The sequence below is a fragment of the Danio rerio genome, chromosome 18 (assembly GCF_052040795.2).
Source record: "Danio rerio strain M-AB ecotype USA chromosome 18, GRCz13ab, whole genome shotgun sequence".
In the NCBI taxonomy this organism is placed as follows: Eukaryota; Metazoa; Chordata; class Actinopteri; order Cypriniformes; family Danionidae; genus Danio; species Danio rerio.
This window is the reverse complement of record NC_141038.1, coordinates 991,349-1,015,000: the sequence shown is the minus strand read 5'-3', so window position 1 is coordinate 1,015,000 and position 23,652 is coordinate 991,349. Positions and strand designations below refer to the sequence as shown.

The 23,652-nt window shown below is 41.6% G+C and overlaps 1 protein-coding gene across 11 annotated transcripts in view; it reads left to right on the top strand.

Annotated features, from left to right (window-relative positions):
• Positions 1 to 13,968, top strand: part of cskl (c-src tyrosine kinase-like) — a 30,758-nt gene extending 16,790 nt beyond the window's left edge. For 3 of the 11 annotated variants that reach the window (XM_087292908.1, XM_087292910.1, XM_087292907.1), the window contains 6 exons: positions 189 to 288; positions 844 to 934; positions 2,324 to 2,397; positions 2,782 to 2,977; positions 4,708 to 4,794; positions 10,266 to 13,968. In XM_087292908.1, coding sequence (XP_087149034.1) covers positions 189 to 288; positions 844 to 934; positions 2,324 to 2,397; positions 2,782 to 2,977; positions 4,708 to 4,794; positions 10,266 to 10,448 — 731 coding nt within the window. In that variant the 3' untranslated portion in view covers positions 10,449 to 13,968. The remainder of the gene's footprint in view (positions 1 to 188; positions 289 to 843; positions 935 to 2,323; positions 2,398 to 2,781; positions 2,978 to 4,707; positions 4,795 to 10,265) is intronic. The other 8 variants (XR_015514602.1, XR_015514604.1, XR_015514603.1 and 5 more) reach the window with 7 other exon arrangements.
• Positions 13,969 to 23,652: the final 9,684 nt, after the last annotated feature.

Below are 23,652 nucleotides of genomic sequence, written 5' to 3'. Positions count from 1 at the left end.
TGTGTGTTCGTGTGTTCATGCTGTGTGTGTGTGTGTGTGTGTGTGTGTGTGTGTGTGTGTGTGTGTGTGTGTGTGTGTGTGTGTGTGTGTGTGCGTTCAGAAGATCAATGTGTTCATCCTGTGTGTGTGTGTGTTTGTGTGTGTGTTCAGAAGATCAGTGTGTTCATGCTGTGTGTGTGTGTGTTCAGATGTGATCAAGGGAGACTACAGAGGGACGAGGGTTGCAGTGAAGTGTATTCTCCACGACGCCACAGCGCAGGCCTTTCTGGCTGAAGCCTCGGTGATGACGTGAGTGTAGAATAAGGGAAGGGGATGTGTGTTCTTCCACACTCTTGGGGTTTGTTGAGTTTAAACACACAGCGCTGCTTTGTGTGTGTGTGTGTGTGTGTGTGTGTGTGTGTGTGTGTGTGTGTGTGTGTGTGTGTGTGTGTGTGTGTGTGTGTGTGTGTGTGTGTGTGTGTGTGTGTGTGTGTGTGTGTGTGTGTGTGTGTGTGTGTGTGTGTGTGTGTGTCAGAGTTGTCCAGCACAGAGGGCAATGCTGCTGTGTTATTCTGCTTATAAATAACTGAGACTTTACAGCAGGGGTCACCAATCTCAGTCCTGGAGGGCCGGTGTCCCTGCAGGGTTTAGCTCCATCTTGCCTCAACACACCTGCCTGGATGTTTCAAGTATACCAAGCAAGACCTTGATTAGCTTGTTCAGGTGTGCTTGATTCGGGTTGGAGCTAAAATCTCCAGGACACCGACCCTCCAGGAGCAAGTTTGGTGGCCCCTGCTGTAAATCACTCCTGTTCAGTGTGTCTTAATTCTGATTTGAGTGTGCACGTGCATGTGTGTGTTGCAGTCAGCTCAGACACACTAACCTGGTGCAGTTGTTGGGTGTGATTGTAGAGGAGAGAGGCAGTTTGTTCATCGTCACTGAATTCATGGCTAAGGTCAGTCCATCCTCATCTAGACATGATCGATTATACCTGTACTGTTATAACCTTCACTGTTTACTGTTGGATTTATATATATATATGAAGAGTTCAGGTGCGAACGCCGCTAAACGCCACTTCCGCCAAAAATGAGCTAATGGCATTGAGTGAATGCTTTAGGCACGTAGTGCATGCTCGACAAATAGATTAGCTTCTAATGATCTGAATCTCAGCGTCTGCGCACTCAGAAAGAACAGTTTGTTTGCAAAAGCCGCTATAACCCGAGAACCAATCAGAAGGCGCGAATTGAATCATGTGTGCTCAATGCAGCAGCGTGCTGATACGCCGACTTTATGAGCAGACTGCTTTACTCCGCTTCCAATTTTGATTTTAAAAGACTGATGCTGCGTTCACACCGGACGTGGCATGTCAAGCGCGAGTGATTTACATGTTAAGTCAATGCAAACGCGTGAATTGACATCCTGCGGCGCGATACGCGCGAATGGCGCGGCGCGAATGACACAAATTACGTAAATGGGGCGGGGCGAATTGAGCGCTTTGCGCGTTTGACCCGCTTAACGAGCGTTTCGCGCGAATCTCTCGATTTCGAAAATCAGAACTTCAGCGTACATTTGCGCCGCGTTAACCAATCAGAAGCTTGCTTTTGTGGGGGCGTGATTGTGACGTAGAACCTGTTGTCGGTGTTTCGAGGGAAATCCTCCAGCCTTCACCGACAACAGTTCATCAAACCCGGCTGGGCTCAGTCAGAAGCACCGCTGAAAGTCTCCGTCATCCAGGTTTTTTTTTATTGTCTAGTTTATTTTATTGTAAAGCACTTTGGATCAACTACGGTTGTGTAAAATTGTGCTCTATAAATAAAGTTTGCCTTGCCTTATTTTTAGTTTGTTATTTTTACATGTAAGTGCAGTACAGTGTTGACGTTCAGACTGATTACGTTTAATGTGGCTGACGATAATAAATATTGCTAATAATGAGAATGAATCTGCCAGGTTGTTGAACTGTGCAGTGCTGTCGCTGCTTTACTGGGCTTAATACGCTACTGTATTTCAATTCTGCTCGTTACGGTGGTATTTGGAGAGACTATTTTTTTCCTGAGGTGGTACTTGATGAAAAAAGTTTGAGGAGCACTGATTAAGAGGGTTTTACATCTGAACTCTTCATATAGACATAGATACATATACACACACATACAAGTAGACTGTACTTTTTACCAGCTATAAATGTGTGTGCGTGTGCGTGCGTGTGTGTGTGTGTGCACGTGTGTGTGTGTGTGTGTGTGTGTGTGTGTGCGTGTGTGCGTGCGCGTGGGTGTGTGTGTGTGTGTGTGTGTGTGTGTGTGTGTGTGTGTGTGTGTGTGTGTGTGTGTGTGTGTGTGTGTGCACGCAGGGCAGTCTGGTGGATTATCTGCGCTCTCGGGGTCGGACGGTTCTGGATGGCGAGTGTCTCCTCAAGTTCTCTCTGTGAGTCTCATTGAGTGTGTGTACAAGTATGTGTGTGCAGGCTTGTGCTTGCGCATGTGTGTGTGGGCACATGCCTGTGTGTCTCCGCTTGTGCATATGTACGCATGCAACTGTGTGTGTGTGTGTGTGTGTGTGTGTGTATGCATGTGCAGGTGTGTGCTTGTGTGTGCGTGATTGTACAAATGCATCTGTATACGTGTGTGTGTGTGTGTGAGTGTTTGTGAGTGTGCGCATGGTGCTTGTGCATGTGTTTGTGCACAGTGTTTGTACACGCTCAGGTAATGAGCAAGTGTTGTGTTTTCCTATTTCAGGGTTGTGTGTGTGTGTGCGTGTGTGTGCGTGCGTGCACTCAGCAGTTCAGCAGGTGTTGTGTTCCTCTTTCAGGGATGTGTGTGAAGCGATGGAGTATCTGGAGGTCAATAACTTCGTGCACAGAGATCTGGCGGCTCGTAACGTGCTGGTGTCTGAAGAGAACATCGCAAAAGTCAGTGACTTCGGTCTCACCAAAGAGGCCTCCAGCTCACAGGACACTGCTAAACTACCCATCAAGTGGACCGCGCCAGAGGCACTGCGGGAGAAGGTATATACACACACACACACATAGAAATATAGACACGTACTTTTACGCACACAAATTCAGATACACACTCATACACTTTCATATTGAAACAGACACTCAACACACACACACACACACACACACACACACACACACACACACACAATAAACAATTACTATTTAGCATTGTATCTATTGTAGGGTTTGGGCATCTAAGCTATAATGCCGATCCGATACGCATCTCGATACAAAGAATACGATGCGATATATTAGCGATACATTTGTGACATATTGCGATGCAACACGATACGATTCACACGATACGATGCGATATTTCAGCACTAACTAATTAGATCAAGTTTATGAGATGATGTGAAAGAGGATGCTGTGCCATTGAATGAGTTTGATTATTTATTAACCAAGTAAAACCAAGACTTTTTTTACAAACTGGCTCTTCTCTCAGAGCCAGAGTGTCAGTTTACAGTAGAGGGCCATTTTAGAACATATAGCACATATTATTTAAGTATTTTCAAGATAAACAGAATGTATAAGTGCAATATATATTTAAAAAATATGTATATATTTGCACTCTTTCAACATAAATAAATTTAGCATTGCACAAGAATTGTGATTTAACTTTTCAACTATGAAAACAAGTTTTACAAAGATATATTGCCACTGATTATTCAAAACTTAAGGTTGTGAACTAGCAGTGTTATGCTGCTTTGAAACATCACTGTCACTGTAAACAACAGGCTAATAAAAATATAACAAACCAGCAATCTTCTTGCTGTGAGGTGGTCAAACTACCCACTGTGCCACCGTGACACCCAATTATTTTTATCATTATTATTATTAATATTATTATTATTATAATTAAATAAAAATTAACAGGAGGAGGTGTTTAAAACCTTCGTTCTCCGTGACACTAGGCTGAATATCTTTGCAGATGAACAATGCAATAGCATTCGTTATTGGCGTAGAGCGAGCAGAACTGTTGCGCATGGAAAAAAAAACTTGCAATGCTTTTCTCACCACTTTTGGAGCTGGTTTAAGCAGTGCGAAAGCCGGGGATGCTGAAACACTGGAAGATGCTTTCACAACAACACCGTGGCGCCGCTTCAAGTGAGATATCAGATTAGTCGTACTGCCCGCGTATTTTACAGATGCGCGGCACATTTTGCAAATTGCATCTGTCCTGTCATGTCGTCCATCCTTAAATCCATAATGTTGCCATACTTTAGATTTAAAACTCAGTGAGGAATAAAATGTTTGTTTTGCTTCTCGCGCTTTCTGAGGGCGCACCACTAGCTTCATCCGCACACCTGATACACTGAGTTGTAGTGTAAGTGTACACATCCGCAAATCCGTTGCTAAGGCTTACTTTATGTAGGTTGATTAAATTATGCGCCAAAAACAGGTTGACAACACTTGTTAATAAATAAAAAATGCATTCTATATTAAAAATATAAGCTGTATCTCAGAAAAATCGATGCATCTCGATTTGCTTTCAGAAATTCATTCATTCTCTGCTGCTCAACCGATGCACTCGCATCGTGCACGCGCATGACCGCGTATCGATACATATCGGTTAATCTTCCCATCCCTAATCTATTGACATCAGCTGTAGACGGTGTTCTGATGGACACTTACTGCACATTACACTCATAAATGTTCTGCCACTGCAGTGACTGTGCTGAGATCAGTGCTGATGTCACACATGAACACACTTCTCCTTGTCTTCTTGACAGAGGTTTTCTACTAAGTCAGACGTGTGGAGTTTCGGGGTTCTCCTGTGGGAGATCTACTCATTCGGACGCGTGCCGTACCCCAGAATTGTAAGAATGACAGAGTTTTCATTTATTGTTATACATCAATTAATGCAGGGATGTGATGATGAACTGAAAGCTGGTTGCAAATTGAAAATATGCCAAATGTTAAAGTATATACTGTATATTATACTGTATATATCACATTATTTACAGCTCTTTGTTAATGAATGCTCCAGCATACCGCAGTGTTCACTGTAGTCAACTGATAAATGTAATAAATACTGTACTATACTTCAGTAAACTGTGGTGTAGTGAAGTATAACATACCCTGTAGCTGTCGAAAACTACAGCATTGGGTGATTTGTTTATATTACTGTAGTTGTCATGTTACCATAGCAACTATAGAATCACCACAACAGATCAGTTACTGTAGTTGTCGTGTTACCATAGAAACTGTAGAACCACAACTGCTCAGTTACTGTAGTTGTCATGTTACCATAGCAACTATAGAATAACCACAACAGATCAGTTACTGTAGTTGTTATGTTACCATAGCAACTATAGAATAACCACAACAGATCAGTTACTATAGCTGTCATGTTACCATAGCAACTATAGAATAACCACAACAGATCAGTTATTGTAGTTGTCATGTTACCATAGCAACTGTAGAACACAACTGCTCAATTACTGTAGTTGTCATGCTACCATAGCAACTATAGAATAACCACAACAGATCAGTTTCTGTAGTTGTTGTGTTACCATAGCAACTATAGAATCATCACAACAGATCAGTTACTGTAGTTGTCATGTTACCATAGCAACTATAGAATCACCACAACAAATCAGTTATTGTAGTTGTCATGTTACCATAGCAACTGTAGAACCACAACTGCTCAGTTACTGTAGTTGTCATGTTACCATAGCAACTATAGAATAACCACAACAGATCAGTTACTATAGTTATGTTACCATAGCAACTGTAAAAATCACACGACAACAGATCAATTAATGTATTTGTTGTTACCATAGCAACTGTCGAATCACAACAGATAAATTACTGTAGTTGTTGTTACCATAGGAACTGTATGATCACCACAACAGTTCATTAACTTTTTGTTGTGTTACCATAGCAACTGTAGATTCACCACAACATATGATCTACTGTAGTTGTTGTTACCTTAGAAACCGTATAATCATCACAACAGATTAATTACTGTAGTTGTTGTGTTGCCATAGCAACTGTAGAATCACCATAACAGACCAATTACTGTAGTTGTTGTTACCATAGCAACTGTAGAATCACCACAACAGGTTGGTTTAAGTTGATTTTTATAGTAAAGTTCAAAAACACTAGTATTTACTATAAATTATAATAGTATTTTGTCATGTGGGTTGCTCTTGTGATAATCAAAACAGGTTTGACAGTAATTGAGATGGTTTTTGCAGTATAAATAGATCTGCTTAAATCATTTTTGTTGACAAAACAACACACTAAAACAATCTTATATTATGAACTTATGAGAGTTCACTCACAAAATTAAGGCTGTCATGATTTCCTCACCTTCCACTTATTCCAAACCTGTTCCTCTGTTAAACACAAAAGATCAACTAAAAACAGCTGTTGACTTCCATGGTGTTTGTTTCCATACTATGAAGCACTCTTCAATGCTCTATTATTGTTTTGAATGTGGGCTGCATTTCCTATGTCAACCACTAGGTGTCAATCTTACACACTGCAACTAATCGGTGCATCCTAATTCACATACTTGTGCACTATTTATACACTGTTATATAGTATAAGTAGTGCATTCACAAAAAAAAATATTTTTTATTATAATAAAGAATAAGAGCACTTTAAATACTGCAGTTATTCAACCCCTTGATAATAAGTGTGTAAGCTTGGACACTTCACACACTCACTGGCTGCAGCTTTGCTCATGTACCAGAAGGAGCGGAGCTAGAAATGAAGGGCTGGAGCTATCGGTCACCAGGGCCGGAGTGGGTCTCCTTTTTAGAGTTTCAATCCTTAAACCGGCCCACTTCAGTTCACGGATGACTATATTAAAATAACGTCATTTTCAACTCAGTACTTCACAGTGAAGATTTATTTGAGCACAATGTAATGTTGAACAGTATCAGAATTAGATTTGAGAGTTAGTGCTCTTAAATATCCAAACCTTGAAAAGACATAATATCAAATAAATGCAAATATGAATTTAGCTATATGTGTAAAATAAAGATTTAAATCAAATGTATTGCATTTTCTATTGACACTATTATGTCTTTTTCAAGGAAACAGCTGCTTAATACCTTCAAATATTTGTCATAAATATGAGAACATTAAATAGTGGCTAAATCTCCAACACTATTCTTTAAAACAGTGGTTCTCAAAGTGGGGGTGGGGAGCCCTAGGGGGTTATAAACTATTAGAATTACCATAATTCAGCTATAACCTGCTGGAGAACAAAATAGTAGTTAATAGTAAGACGTTAACATGTTAATAATAGACATTAAAAACAACATGCAACTAAAAAGCCATCAGCCTTTCAAAAGGTTTTGTTATTGCAACCCCAGGGGTGATTACATTATATTAAAGTCACAGCAAATAGCGTCAGACAATGAATTTATGGCACCAGGTTAAACTTTGACACCTTTACCCCCCTCACATTCTGCACATTAAAATTGAAGACAGGCCACAACTGAACACAGAGGATGGTCTCTGAGTGGTGTTCTTCAAAAATAAACGATGAATAGACTCGGGCCTATTGGTATGTGTGCATCGTTGTGTGTAAGGTTTATATATTTATAACCACTTTAGAGGATATTGGGGGTCGTGACTCGCTGGCATTGTTATTTTGGGTTCGCAGGCTAAAAAGTTTGAGAACTCAATTTCTCAATTTAAATCCAAACTCAAAACACTGTGTGGAACAGCTTATTTACTTTAACCTGACTGCGTTTTTAAAGTTTCTATTGTTTTCTATTGACTTTTATTGTGTTTTATTTAGTGTAATAGTGTTTTTATTTGAATTGATGGTTCTAGCTGTCCTGTACGGTGACCTTGAGTGTCCTGATAGGCGCCTTTAAATAAAATGCATTATTGGGCAACCATTACTGCATCCAGAATGGTGAAAAGCCTTGGAGTAACGATTGATGACCAACTAAACTTCTCTGACCACATCTCTAGAACTGCTCGATTTTGCAGATTCGCACTCTACAACATCAGAAAGGTCCGACCCTTCTTATCTGAACATGCAGCTCAACTCCTTGTTCAAGCTCTTGTTCTCTCCAGACTGGATTACTACAACTCTCTACTAGCCGGGCTTCCAGCTAACTCTATCAAACCTCTTCAGCTGCTCCAGAACGCAGCAGCACGAGTGGTCTTTAATGAAGCTAAAAGAGCACATGTCACTCCGCTGCTCATCCGTTTGCACTGGCTGCCAGTTGCTGCTCGCATCAAATTCAAAGCTCTGATGTTTGCTTATAAAGCGACTTCTGGCTTTGCTCCTTCTTATCTGCTCTCACTTCTGCAGATGTTTGTGTCCTCCAGAAACTTGCGTTCTGTGAATGAACGTCGCCTCGTGGTTCCATCCCAAAGAGGGAAGAAATCACTTTCCCGAACTCTCGCATTCAATCTGCCCAGTTGGTGGAATGAACTCCCTAACTGCATCAGAACGACTCGCTGTCTTCAAGTAACCACTAAAAACTCAACTATTTAGTCTCCACTTCCCTTCCTTATCTGCAATTGCCTCTCTGGATATACCACTAACTGTACTCAAAAAGTAAATAAATAAATAAAACATTGCTTCCTTGTCCTCATTTGTAAGTCGCTTTGGATAAAAGTGTCTGCTAAATGAAAATGTATCATTATTATTATTAACTCCTGCTTTAAACATGACAATGTCATGTATTTTCTGCATTATCTGAATATATGTTTATTTGTTTGTATTTAATACCTAATTTAATATGATGCATTTCAGTTTTGAATATTTTTGTTTCGAATTGTTTGCATTTGAGAACTTACAATACTCATATGTGTTGTTCAGATGGATATTCTGTGCATTTGAGGATATGTAGCGTGTTAAATATTGTGTGCGGGCTCTTTAAAGGGCTGGTCCAGAATGTAATTTTAAGGCTTGCTTGTGTTTATAAGATGCAAAGCAATGTGTGCTCGTGCTTCACTTGAAGGAATTCAGGTTATTTTTTCATAAATCTCACTTTGATTATACGCAGCTACTCAGCTAACATGAAAACGACGGACATATTTCCTTGTTCCTTTGAAAGGCCCGCCCCCAAGTGACTCTGATTGGTCATCTATCATAATGTGCTGTGATTCGCGGATCGGCTCCACGTCACGCCTGTACAAGCACGCGCTTTTGTGCTGTGTGAACAGTCAGTCAATCTCAGGCTCGCTCTCTAAAATAAAATCTGACAAGTGTAACGAGTGAAAATGGGGTGCGGCTCCTTCAAGAGACATGAGACATAAGAGGCTGCGCAGTGTGTGTGCGCTGTAAAAGTACGTTTGTGATATCACAGGCCCGGAAGTGTTTTTTTGTAGTCCCCAAAATTCATTCATTGTAGGCTTTGCTTAGCTAACTTTGTAAAATCCAAGGTCTTCCTTTACATAGAACTTCGAGCGTCTCACATTCAGAAATGCTGGTTATGTTCACACAGCTACATTACACATTAATTAAAGTTTAACATAGGATATTGTAGTGGACCACCACTTTAAAAGTGCGTCTATCAAATCTGACAGCAGTGTGTTCTTTAGAAGACAGCAGAGTCGCACCGTTTACTTTACCGCATCCATCATGGTTGAAATTTGAGGTTATATTGTGTTGTCTGTATCTTAATTTGTTTATTTATCTCTGAGTGAACATTAAAAGTCAACATCTGACAAGAAACTGACTTCACGCATTTCTTTCCTGGACATCATTAACCTGCAGGCTGCATTCTGCTCATGGGGCAGCGAGAAAGTTAATAAAAAGAGCGGAGCTGTGGTAAAATAACAAATAAAAAGATTGAGGCTATGGTCAAATAAATAAATTAATGACTGCTCAGACTGCAGGCAGCTCTGCACACCGGCCCTTGTGGCCAAAAAACGGAACGGCCCACTGGGAATTCTCCAGGTCCTCCCGTTTAGCCAATCCGGGCCTGTCAGGCACTAATCGAATTGCTCTATTTATTTTGTTTTGTGCAGCAGAAATCTCCTACATCACTGAAAATGCTGATGGTGAATGTGCACATCCTCATGGCAGCTACTATTTTGGTAGTTTGGTCATTTATTTAACTAACTTGATAACTGTCAAACATTGTCTGGGAAACAGTCTAAATTTTTAGTTAGCGTAAAAACATCAGTGTTCCATTTGTAATGACACTTTATTCATATACTGTGCTGTTGAGTGTGTAAGTGGATAGAGTATGCAGTCAATGATTTATGTCTCTGCTGTTGTTTTGAGTGGGTGTGTGTATCAGTGGTGTGTGTGTCCAGCAGATGGCGCTCTCTCTCTCTCAGATCTCTCTCTCTCTCTCTGCAGCCCCTGAAGGAGGTGGTGCCGCGGGTGGAGAAGGGCTATAAGATGGACGCTCCTGATGGATGTCCACCCGCCGTGTATGAGCTGATGAAGCAGTGCTGGACTCTGGATCCTGCAGGACGGCCCTCATTCCTCCTGCTGCGCGAGAAACTGCAGAACATCCGGCTGAAGGAGCTGCACCTCTGACACTCTACTGTACAAGAAAGAGAGACTCTACTGTACTGGAGACTCTACTGTACACGAGAGAGAGACTCTACTGTACTCTACCTGAGACTCTACTGTACCTGAGAGACTCTACTGTACCTGAGAGAGACTCTATTCTACCAGAGTACATGAAAGATGCTACTGTACCATCGAGGGACTCTACTGTACAGGAGACTCTACTGTGCCTGTGAGGGACTCAATTTTACCTGAGAAACTCTACTGTACCATCGAGGGACTCTACTGTATGTGAGGGACTCTACTGTACATGAGACTCTACTGTGCCTGTGAGGGACTCAATTTTACCTGAGAGACTCTACTGTACCATCGAGGGACTCTACTGTACCATCAAGGGACTCTACTGTACATGAGACTCTACTGTACCTTTGAAGGACTCTACTGTACCATCAAGGGACTCTACATGAGAGACTCTACTGTACCATCGAGGGACTCTACATGAGACTACTATACCTGTGAGGGACTCTACTGTACCTGAGACTCTACTGTACCATTGAGGGACTCTACTGTAGCAGTGAGAGACTACTGTACCATCGAGGGACTCTACTGTAGCAGTGAGGGACTCTACTGTACCATTGAGGGACTCTACTGTACCACTGAGGGACTCTACTGTAGCAATGAGAGACTACTGTACCATCGAGGGACTCTACTGTAGCAGTGAGAGACTACTGTACCATCGAGGCACTCTACTGTAGCAGTGAGGGACTCTACTGTACCATTGAGGGACTCTACTGTAGCATTAAGGGACTCTACTGTAGCAGTGAGGGACTCTACTGTACCATCGATGGACTCTACATGAGAGACTCTACTGTACCATTGAGGGACTCTACTGTACCATCGAGGGACTCTACTGTAGCAGTGAGAGACTACTGTACCATCGAGGGACTCTACTGTAGCAGTGAGGGACTCTACTGTACCACTGAGGGACTCTACTGTAGTAGTGAGAGACTACTGTACCATCGAGGGACTCTACTGTAGCAGTGAGGGACTCTACTGTACCATTGAGGGACTCTACTGTAGCAGTGAGGGACTCTACTGTACCACTGAGGGACTCTACTGTAGCAATGAGAGACTACTGTACCATCGAGGGACTCTACTGTAGCAGTGAGAGACTACTGTACCATCGAGGGACTCTACTGTAGCAGTGAGAGACTACTGTACCATCGAGGGACTCTACTGTAGCAGTGAGGGACTCTACTGTAGCAGTGAGAGACTACTGTACCATCGAGGGACTCTACTGTAGCAGTGAGGGACTCTACTGTACGTAAGATGCTCTATTGTACATGAGAGGCTCTACTAAACTAGAAAATCTACTGTACCAGCAAGGGACTGTAGACTCAAGGGACTCTGACACCTGCCTGTGCATGTGTGTGTTAGTATGTGTGAGTGTGGTTTTGGTGGTTTATGGGGACTCAAATGTGTCTAAGACGTGTATGATCTAGGTATTGCAATGTTTTGGTGGTTTATGAGGACATGCATTGTGTCCTCGTAATTCAAAACTCTTAAAGAGCCCCTATGAAGGATTTTTGGGAATGATCTTTATGCAGTGTGTAACGCGTGAAGTGAAAAACAATGATCGCTCCCTGTGGCTTGTACAGCACCTCTCATCAGTTATAATACAATAACTTCTGCATAGATTATGGTGGAGACATTTTTCTTTCTTCCTATGATTATAGACATGTGCAGGAACCACCAACATTAATTACAGCACGCCAGACCACACACAACCTAGAAGATACACTTTCACATTTGAGTTTATAAAAAAAAAATACAAAAAACGCCCCTTTCTTTAGGTGTTATTATAACACAGACAACATATACAGATAATTTAAACACTTTCAATAGTGTTTTATGAAAATTCAAAAGGTTTTCTTTCAAATGACACCAAATTTTTGCATTTACACCTCTGCATGTGGATTTGGGAAGCTTTTAAATTTGGGTAGGCAAAATCCAAGCGGAAATCCATAAATAGCAGCACTGGTTAAAAACAGAATATGACCTTTATAATGCATAATAGGGCCTGTTTAAAAATCATACTTAACAAGTATACTTACTCAGTTATTGTTAAATTACATACTTAACTAGTCATACTTAGCCACAGGTTTGCAGTGAGGGTTGGGTTAGGGGTGGAGCCATACCATAAGTGTTTGGAGAGTCCTCGTAAACCACCAATACTAATTTGTGCGTGCGTGCGTGCGTGCGTGCGTGCGTGCGTGCGTGTGTGTGTGTGTGTGTGTGTGTGTGTGTATTCTTCTGGTCAGTGAGGAGGGCTGGTCTTTTCCTCTGCTGCTGTTTTTCTTTCACTACTTTATTCCAGTTTCTCACGAGGCACAGTTCACCCCAAAATCAACACTATAATAATCAACAATATAATAAACGTAAACATTAGTTCACTAACTCGTTCATTTTTTTTTTCTCGGCTTAGTTCCTTTATTCATCAGGGGTCGCCACAGCGAAATGAACCGCCAACTTATCCAGCATATGTATTTTTAGGCAGCGGATGCCCTTCCAGCGGCAACCCATCACTAGGAAACACCCATACACACTCATACACACACACACACTATGGCCAATTTAGTTCATCAGTTCACCTATAGCGCATGTGTTTGGACAGCCGGGAATCGAACCAGCAACCTTCTTGCTTTGAGGCCACAGCGCTACCCTCTGCACCATCGCGCTGCGTCTATAATAATAAATATATGTAATTAGTTTATATATAATTATAATTTTCATTAAGAATCAAGTGATTGTGATGCTGTTTAATTTTGGGCTGAACATGTTCTCAGTGAGATTCATCATTCAGTGTGTGTGTGTGTGTGTGTGTGTGTGTGTGTGTGTGTGTGTGTGTGTGTGTGTGTGTGTGTGTGTGTGTGTACCTGCCTGCTGGAGTTGTTGAAGCAGTGCCTGTGTTTCTCTGACATCTTTTTTTTTATTCCTGTCTTTATTTAAATCTGCCTTTTTAATGCCTGTATTGTTCATTTGTCATCTGCATCCAGACCGTGTGTGTGTGTGTGTGTGTGTGTGTGTGTGTGTGTGTGTGTGTGTTTCTTCCTGAGTGCCAAACTGAACTGAGGACACGAGCTGGGAAGCACACATACGTCCCAGCTGAGCTCATGTGCCTGCCAACACACACACACACACACACACACACACACACACACACACACATACAAACTCAGACATGCATAAACACACTCATAAGCACACTCGCATACATACAAAAACACACACTCTTTCTCCCTCTAGTGGACTGTGCAAGAGAGTACAGCTAAACTCTGTTTTTATATGAGAATATGCTAGCGTGTGTGTGTGTGTGTGTGTGTGTGTGTGTGTGTGTGTGTGTGTGTGTGTGTGTGTGTGTGTGTGTGTGTGTGTGTGTGTGCACTCCTGCATGCTCAGAGTGGTCTTCAGTATGGTGTCAGTGCTGTAAGTGTTGATTGTTGTTGATATTCTGCCATAATGATCAATAAATCCTCCATCTGACTGACAGCTGCCTGTCATCACTGAGGGCGGAGCTGACCGGAAGAGGAAGAAGTGTGTGTGTGTGTGTGTGTTTGTCGATGTCCATGCATTTATTTATCTTGACTGTGTATGTGTGTGTGTGCATGTATGTTTATCTGTGTGCATTTAGGTGTGAGTGTGTGTGTGTGTGTGTGTGTGCACATATTGACATGTGTTTTTGTGTTTGTGTCTGTATGTTTGTGCAATTGTGTCTGACTGTGTGTGTGTGTCTGTATGCATTTACATGTGTCTGTGAGTGTGTGTGAATGCGAGTGTGTTTGTGGGTATATGTGTTGTGTGTGTGTGTGTGTGTGTGTGTGTGTGTGTGTGTGTGTGTGTGTGTGTGTGTGTGACTCTTTCTGTCTATGTACATTTGTGTGTCTGAGTGGGTATATCTCTGTGTGTGTGTGTGCATGTTTAGATATGTGTTTGTGTGTGTATGTGTGTAGTTTTGTCTGTATGTCTTTGTCTATATGTCTGTGCTTTTGTGTGTGTGTGCGTGCATGCTTGTGTGTGTTTACATGTGTGTTGTGTATTTGTGTGTGTGTAGTTTTCTCTATATGTCTTTCTGTCTGTGCATTTGTGTGTCTGAGTGTGTGTGTATGTGTGTGTATCTGTGTGCATTTAGGTGTGTGTGCGTGCGTGCGTGCATGTTTACATGTGTTTTCGTGTATGTTTGTGTGTGTAGTTTTGTCTGTATGTCTGTCTATATGTCTGCATGTGTGTGTGTGTGTGTGCGCGTGTGTGTGCGTGCATGCATGTTTACATGTGTTTTTGTGTATGTTTGTGTGTGTAGTTTTGTCTGTATGTCTGTCTATATGTCTGTGTGTGTGTGTGTGTGTGTGTGCGCGTGTGCGCGCGCGTGTGTAACTAAGTGTTTACATGTGAGTGAATGTGTGTGTCTGTCTGTGTTTGTGTTTATACATCTCTGTGTGTGTGTGTGTGTGTGTGTGTGTGTGTGTGTGTGTGTGTGTGTGTGTGTGTGTGTGTGTGTGTGTGAACGGGTCTCAGTAACAGAAGTTTCCAGCTGTGTTGGAGGAGTTTGTCATATGTGAGCAGCTGTTCATTATTCTGCTGATCCTCCAGACGACACACACACACACACACACACTATAAATATACTCAGCAGCAGGTTTGCTCAGTTTGTTCTCATTATTTAGTTGAAGTCTGCTGTAAATGTGTTTACATGCTTTAGACAACTATATAAAGTCAAAGAAATGGGCCGACACGGCAGCTCAGTGGTCAGCACTGTGGCCTCACAGCAAGAAGGTCGCAGGTTCGAGTCTCGGCTGGGTCAGTTGGTGTTTCTGTGTGGAGTTTGCATGTTCTCCCTGTGTTCGTGTGGGTTTCATCCGGGTGCTCCGGTTTCCCCCACAGTCCAAACACATGCGGTACAGGTCAATTGGGTAGCGTAAATTGTCCGTAATGTGTGTGTGTGTGAATGTGTATGGGTGTTTCCCATAGATGGGTTGCGGCTGGAAGGGCATCTGCTGCATAAAAACTTGCTGGATAAGTTGGCGGTTCATTCCGCTGTGGCGACCCCGGATTAATAAAGGGACTAAGCTGACAAGAAAATGAAAGAATGTTAGTTTTAGAGCTTTTTTTTTCTTCAGTGATTTTTATTTATTTATTTATTTATTTTTGTGTCGTAGTAAAATCACTGAAGTACATTTAAAACAACTAGATGACGTGCATTTGATCTAAAAATAAGCTAATAAATAAGTGAAAAGCCATTAAAAGTAGAGGAGATGAAGAGGTGTGCTTTAATCCTGTGCTCCTCCTACACCTTCATTAACTTCAGCTCCTCATCATCCGCTTTCACAGACACAGATCTGAGTGTTGGTGTTTACAGCTTATTAATAATAAACCACTGATTATAAAACATTAGATTTAATTATTTATTATTATTCTAAGAAACTGTATAACACTATAACGGATACAGTTCATGAGCACAATTCTGTTGCACAACATCCACATTAGATAAACAGGAAGAGCGAAACAAAAAAACTATAATAATAAATAAAAAAATTATAAGAATAAAATAAAAATAAATACAATTTTAAGTTGCATGAAAGATCTTATCATATTTTTCAACAAAGAAGCACATTTCTAATTATTAATTATAATATATATATATATATATATATATATATATATATATATATATATATATATATATATATATATATATATATAATTTAAATTATATATATTATATCTGAATGAATTAAATGTTCTGTTTAAAGGGTCATGACCCCCACTTTCGGTTCAAGTCCGCCTCAGAATTGTTTCAAAAGATGCATCATGATGGGCGTGGAGCTCCGCGAGCAAAGGGTGGCAGTGGGTGTGTCCAGCAGGGGAGAAGGAGGGGAGTGAACAACTGTTGTCAGTCGACTCACAAAATGAGACACAAACCTTGAGAAGACGCATGAGTTTATAGTTTACATAGTTAAAATTCAAAGAAATGAACTACTACACACAACCACAATTTATATCATTATAAAGATAATCGTGTTCATATAAACATTATAAATGAGGACTTCTCCCTCAATCCCCGGGTCTTAATGCAGACTCAGTGCTGCAGGTCTCTTGCCCTGCTCAACCATTAGCCCTGCTGGTCATCTAGAGGATTTAGGCGAACACAGCAGCACGGCGATGTGTCTAAATGTAAACAAACTCCTGATAAAACACAACATCTGCCATTCTCAAATTCTCGTACTGCTCTGCCGACAAAAATGCTTGCTGTATCAGCCCTGACAGCATTGCGGGAAAAACATGCAACAAACCCAGTGGATCATGGAAATAAACACATACATAGAGCCTTCATGAACAGCTAAATGCTGTGTGTTGTGGGTCTGTGTCTCACAGCTTGGCACTGGCAGGTCTGTCTTGCCTTCAGAAAGCACGCGCAGTCATAAATAATTAAGAAGCCGACTCTTCTCATAGGATAAGAAAACCCCGCTATAAAGAGAACTCTACGCATCATCTTTCCACTTGCAGGTTTGCGATACGTCAACTGATTTTGATCCGCCCCAAAAATCATTTTAGCTGAAATTAGCTGACAAAAGCTCAAGATTATCCAGTTTACCCCACAATTAAAGCTGACAGCTGCTAACGCTATCTTAACTGATGCTCAACACACAAACCTGTTAACATCTCAAAACAAGTACTCGAGGGTTTCATGAACCTTTAACAAAAAGTTCATACGTGAGTTTGTGAAGCAAGTGTGAGAAGTCTGTAGCCCATCCGCCTCAAGGTTGGACGTGTTGTATGTTCAGAGATGCTCTTCTGCAGAGCTCGGTTGTAACGAGTGCTTATTTGAGTTACTGTTGCCTTTCTATCAGCTGGAACCAGTCTGGCCATTCTCCTCTGACCTCTGGCCTCATCAACAAGGCATTTGCGCACACAGAACTGCCGCTCACTGGATATTTCCTCTGTGTCGGAGCATTCTCTGTAAACCCTAGAGATGGTTGTGCGTGAAAATCCCAGTAGATCAGCAGTTTCTGAAATACTCAGAGCAGCCCGTCTGACAGCAACAACCATGCCATGATCAAAATCTCTTAAATCCCCTTTCTTCCCCATTCTGATGCTCGCTCTGAACTGCAGCAGATGCAGTGCAGCTGCTGCCATGTGATTGGCTGATTAGACATTTGTGTTAACGAGCAGTTGGTGTACCTAATAAAGTGGCCAATGAGTGTAACAAAAAACCAAACACTTACAAAACAAATAATAAATAAAGAAGAAGATAACAAGTAAAACTCCGTATGAATAAAAGTGAGCGGCGTTTGCCGGACCGGTCCATCTGTGATAGCACCCTGCCAATGGATATTGGATAAGACTAAATGGCCGAGCACCCAGCCCCAGATATAAAAGTCAGACAGTATTTGCCCGCTGATTATAGCCGCAGTGTGCTGCAGATTATTGCGTCACTGGCGTGCGTGTGTGTGTCTTTCTCACGTTTGCGGCGGGAGTGTGTTAATGGAGGAGGATCTGCAACATGCTGCAATTAACTGTGAAAGTAATTAGTGAGTGCTTCAGTCATCAAAAGCACGTCTGAGTCAAATCCTGAAACCTGAACAATCTAACAAGCCGAGAGCAAATGAGGGCCTTTAACTCTGACTGCAGCTTTATTTCAGGAGGCCTGCAACAGCGCTGATGATGGAAGACTAAACACACTAGAGGTGGGAGACTTCACAACATCACAGCAGAGTCACACACACACATCATTATTAGACGCATCACTTCATTTTGAATGAGTGTGTGAGCGAGTGTGTGACTTTCATGGTGCATTGTGGGACTTTGTTAAGAGCGCAAAGGTTTCAGTGCACTGGGAGAGTTTTGAAGCACTGAAAATGTCTGACACCCTAATCAGTGCACTAATTAGTGAACAAATGTGCTGAATGAGACACACCCGGAGTGTATCGATGTGGCCTGATTTTCACAGTGCACTGTGGGACTTCAAGAGAACAAACGTTTCAGTGCACTGGAAGAATTTAGTGATTGAGACAACACTGAAAATTACTGATGCACACTAGCTAGTAAACAAGCGTGCTAAATGAGACACACCCAGAGTGTATCGATGTGGCCTGATTTTCACAGTGCACTGTGGGACTTTAAGAGAACAAACGTTTCAGTACACTGGAAGAATTTAGTGATTGAGACAACACTGAAAGTTACTGATGCACACTAACTAGCAAACAAGCGTGCTGAATGAGACACACCCAGGGTGTATCGATGTGGCCTGATTTTCATAGTGCACTGTGGGACTTTAAGAGAACAAATGTTTTAGTGCACTGGGAGAATTTTGGCAAAATTGCTGACGCCCTAATCAGTGCACTAAGTAGTGAACAAATGTGTGGAATGAGACAGGCCCAGAGTGTATTGATGTAGCCTGATTTTCACAGTGCATTATGGGACTTTAACAGCAAGGTTTCAGTGCACTAAAAGAATTTTGTGAATGAGACAACACTTAATATTTCTGACACCCTAAACAGTGCACTAAGTAGTGAACAAATGTGTGGAATGAGATGCACCCAGAGTATATTAATGTTTGTCTGATTTTCATAGTGCATTGTGGGACTTTGTTAAGAGCGTAAAGGTTTCAGTGCACTGGAAGAGTTTTGCGATTGAGGCAGCACTGGAAATTACTGATACCCTAATCAGCGCACTAACTAGTTAAGAAATGTGCTGAATAAGATGCACTCGGAGTGTATCGATGTGGCCTGATTTTCATAGTGCATTGTGGGACTTTGTTAAGAGCGTAAAGGTTTCAGTGCGCTGGAAGAGTTTTGCGATTGAGGCAGCACTGAAAATTACTGACACCCTAAACAGTGCACTAAGTAGTGAACAAGGGTGCTGATTGAGATGCACCCAGAGTGTGTTTGTTTGGCCTGGTTTTCACAGTGCATTGTGGGACTTTTGTTAAGAGCACAAAGGTTTCAGTGCACTGGAAGAATTTTGCGATGTCTGACACCCTTATCAGTGCACTAACTAGTAAACAAGTGTGCTGATTGAGATGCACTCGGAGTGTGGCCTTATTTTCACAGGGCATCGTGGGGAGCACAATCTTTTAAGTGCACTGGAAGATTTTTGTGATTGAGGGAGCACTGAAAACTGCTGACGCCCTAATCAGTGCACTAACTAGTGCATATAGCAAACAAATAAGGTTTATTATTTTATTCAAATATCTACAGTAGACCCATATCAGTTTACTCATTTATTGAAGTTTTCACTTTATTTGTTTTTTGTTTTATTTTTTCTAGATCATATTTTTATGCTTTTTATTGTTGCCGTTTAATTTCATTGTTTAATTAAATGAACACAATCCAAAAGAGTCTATGTTATTCAAGTACTTGAAGAATTTATTACAATCTTAATATTAGGCCCGTCTGATTATTTCCTTTTTATTTAATTTCTTTTATTATTATTACTATTATATATATATATATATATTCTCTTTTTTCAGTTTAATATTTTGACTTGCTCATGTTTTGATTAATTTACATTTATTGTCTTATTCCTTTTTTATTGTTTTGAATATTCTGCAAAGGCATTAACAGTTTTCTGCTTTGTGAGAAAGGCAGAGCTCTGTGTGTGTGTGTGTGTGTGTGTGTGTGTGTGTGTGTGTGTGTGTGTGTGTGTGTGTGTGTGTGTGTGTGTGTGTGTGTGTGTGTGTGTGTGTGTGTGTGGCTGTGCTTCATGTCTCTGGGGTCACAGCATTGAATTTAACAGGCGCTCGACCTTGGAGACAAAAAGTCCATACGCCTGCAAGCGACACACACACACACACACACACACTAACACACTCCCTCTCTTACACAAACACACACACACTGCTTACAGCCCTGACATGTGTATCACACCACTGACGTCAGTGTGTGTGTGTGTGTGTGTGTGTGTGTGTGTGTGTGTGTGTGTGTGTGTGTGTGTGTGTGTGTGTGTGTGTGTGTGTGCTGTTATTAGCCTCTTTCTCCCCTCGCGTCATGATATGAGAAACAGCACACAAACTTCAATCTCACACTCACTGCAGGCGGAGGATTTATCGCAAATCCTCTTGGGGCGACTGGAGGCGTCATCTTTACGTATGAGACGAACACACACACACACACACACACACACACACACACACACACACACTTGCGCACACACACACAGAGATCTTCAGCCTGACCTTCACTCGTGTCCTGCCTCTGACCTCTGCATAACACGGGCTCACTCACATCATGTTGTTGACAAAGAAAGCAGCGGTTGCGTCTCAAATGACACACTCTGCACTTACACACTCAATTATGCAGAGTTTATACTAATGACACTAATGTTTTTATACGACACGGAAAGTCTAATTATTTTACAGCCAAACGGCAGCAGTCATGAGCACATCCATATCACCATCCGAGAGCAGAAGAACAACTTGCTTGGATGATTTTGCTTTCATGATCTAAAATAAACACGAAATCCTGCCTCAGCACCTGATAACTCCTCCCCTTCATCATCAGCCCCTCCCCTCCATCAATTCCTCATCCTTATCATTAGCTCCTCCCCTTCTCCATCAACTCCTTTGCTTCAATAGCTCCTCCCCTTCACCATCAGCCGCTCCCCTTCATCAACTCATCTTCAGCATAAGCTCCACCCGTTCATCTGAAGCTCCTCCCCTTCACCAACTACTCCTTCATCAACAGCTCCTCCCCTTCATTATGAACTCCTTCATTTTCTCATTAGCTCCTTCATCAACTCCTCCTCTTCATTATCAGCTCCACCCCTTCATCTGTAGCACCTCCCCTTCATCATCAGCCCCTCACCTGCAGTATTAGCTCCTCCCCTTCATCATCATTGTCATCATAGGGGATTGTGTGTAGAATGTTGAGGAAATCAATCAATTTAATCCATTTCGGAATAAGGCTGTAACCCCCTAGTTTTTCGCTGAATTCAACACAAAATCAACAAAAAGAAATGCACACAGTGCCCTCTAGTGGATTCATGAACACACACACTGCAAAAAAACATAGTCCAGGGTACATATTTGTCAGTTCTCAAAGGTGCAGCCCTGTGCGCATATCTCCAATGAGCCCGGGCAGCAACACTGATGGTGATTTGCAGTGTGTAATTGTTGTGGTTAACACTGGGGCGCAAACAGCATCTGCCATCGCTGCCCCTGCAAATCTGATCACAGCTGGACCCGTCAGTCTCTTTACACACTCTCAGCTTATGTGTGTGATCCTGCAGATGGTCAGTTCTGCGCTCACGGCTGGAGACGGTCAAGGTGTGCGTTTGTTGTGTGTGAAGAAGGCGTAAACCACTCGGAGACGCGGCTCGATAGCTGCGCCCCATGATGTAACCAGGTCGTGTGTGTGTGTGTGTGTGTGTGTGTGTGTGTGTAAATAATCGGATCTGAATCCCCCTGCGGCGCCTCTGCCTCGTCCCGTTTGACTTTGTGAAATATCAAGGGTCTTGAAGTCAGACAGAACATGTTTTCTGCACCAGTTGTCATGCTGGATTTGCATATTCACGGATGACATTCAGCCTGTGTGTCCAGCGACCCTCCAGCGGGCCCCGGGCTCCTGGGAGCCAATCCCCCCTCACACTCACACTGATGATGATAATTATGTACTTTTGACCTCGTTCTGCTCTTTTGTTAGAGCAAATTATGTATCAGAGCTGCTATAATACTCTAATAAGTAGACCCACACGGAATCAGCACGCGCAGAAATCCGCAGATTTTAGCCCATCATTGATTGTGTTTATTTACTTGTGTAAATGTGTGTGAATTCATTTATTTTTAATCAGTTTTTAAATTAATTACTGTAATATTATTGACTAATATGAAAATATTCAAATGATTCATTTACAGTACAGTTTGTAAAGTCACATTTGCTGTGTTTTAGACCAGAGTTTCTCAAAGTGGGGGTCGGGACCCCCCGAGGGGTCGTGGGACAATGAAGGGGGGTCGTCTGATGATTTAAAAAATCAATTAATTTTTATTAAACCCTAAGACTTACTGTATTTTATCAATAACCTACTGAAGAGAAAAAAATAGTCGTTTATAGTTACTATAAACTATTGTAGGGTCCACCCAGTTGGCCCAATGCCGGTGTCCACTGGTGGATGAAGGTTCACTGCATGTTCGGTCTTTCCAGTGCACAATGTTGATTTATATTAAACTTAGCTCATATCTGACTCCAATTTTAGTATGAGGTGGTTTAAAATATTAATATATTTATCCTCGTTTTATCTGACTCCAATTATAAAACATTAAGAAGATTATATCAATATGTAATTTAGATAAATGTTTGAACCGTTTGTCTTCACTAGTAATTATTACATCCGTTCATTCGGGTGCTCATGTCGCTCAGAGAAATCGCCTCGGCCGAAGGCGTCCCTCACGGTCACACTCCGGTCAGTCTTGAATATTAAACAGAGGTAAATTGACTAATACTTTAGATGGCCGCTACCAGCGCGCTCGTTCTAAAATATTTTAGTTAGTCCCGCTTAGATGTACACCTTTGAGTTAAGACAATCATCATTTCTAATTAGAGGTTAGGGCATTAATATAAATGTACCCGACTACTGGACTCTATAGTAACTTTGGTTTTCACCAAGCCCCTGGTTTCCCATATGAACTTAATTTAGAATAATATTACCTTCAAACAAAGGTCGGGTACCCAATCTAGGTTAGTCGTGCAACACCTTGTTGACCTAGACGGAAGTTATCGCCCTTTCCACCTAAGTACACATGAATCAATATCAAGAGTCAGCCGGATCGCTAAAACACAATTAGTGTGCCCAATGCTCCATCTCAATTGGATTTAGTCCATCTACTGACCTGACGCAAGACAAGCGGAAACATGGATACAGCGTAATCTACTTGAATTAATAATTACAGAGTGAGCAAAATATGGTCAAACATTACAATTTATTAGTCAGGTAAATGTATTATGCCAATTCAATCAGTCAATTCATAAATGATCAATACAAAACATCAAATTATCAAAGATAAATCCAAGATGAAAAGATGCATACCTGACTTTGAAATATACATAACATTGGGGCAGACCCCATGTTATGGGCTGATCTGGTTAGGCAGAATCGCCCTGAGTTTTTCTCAAACCTTGCCTTAAATAATCCAAGAATTCCCTCAAGGAAGGGGGTGTGTGTAAAAAGTCACACCCTTCAC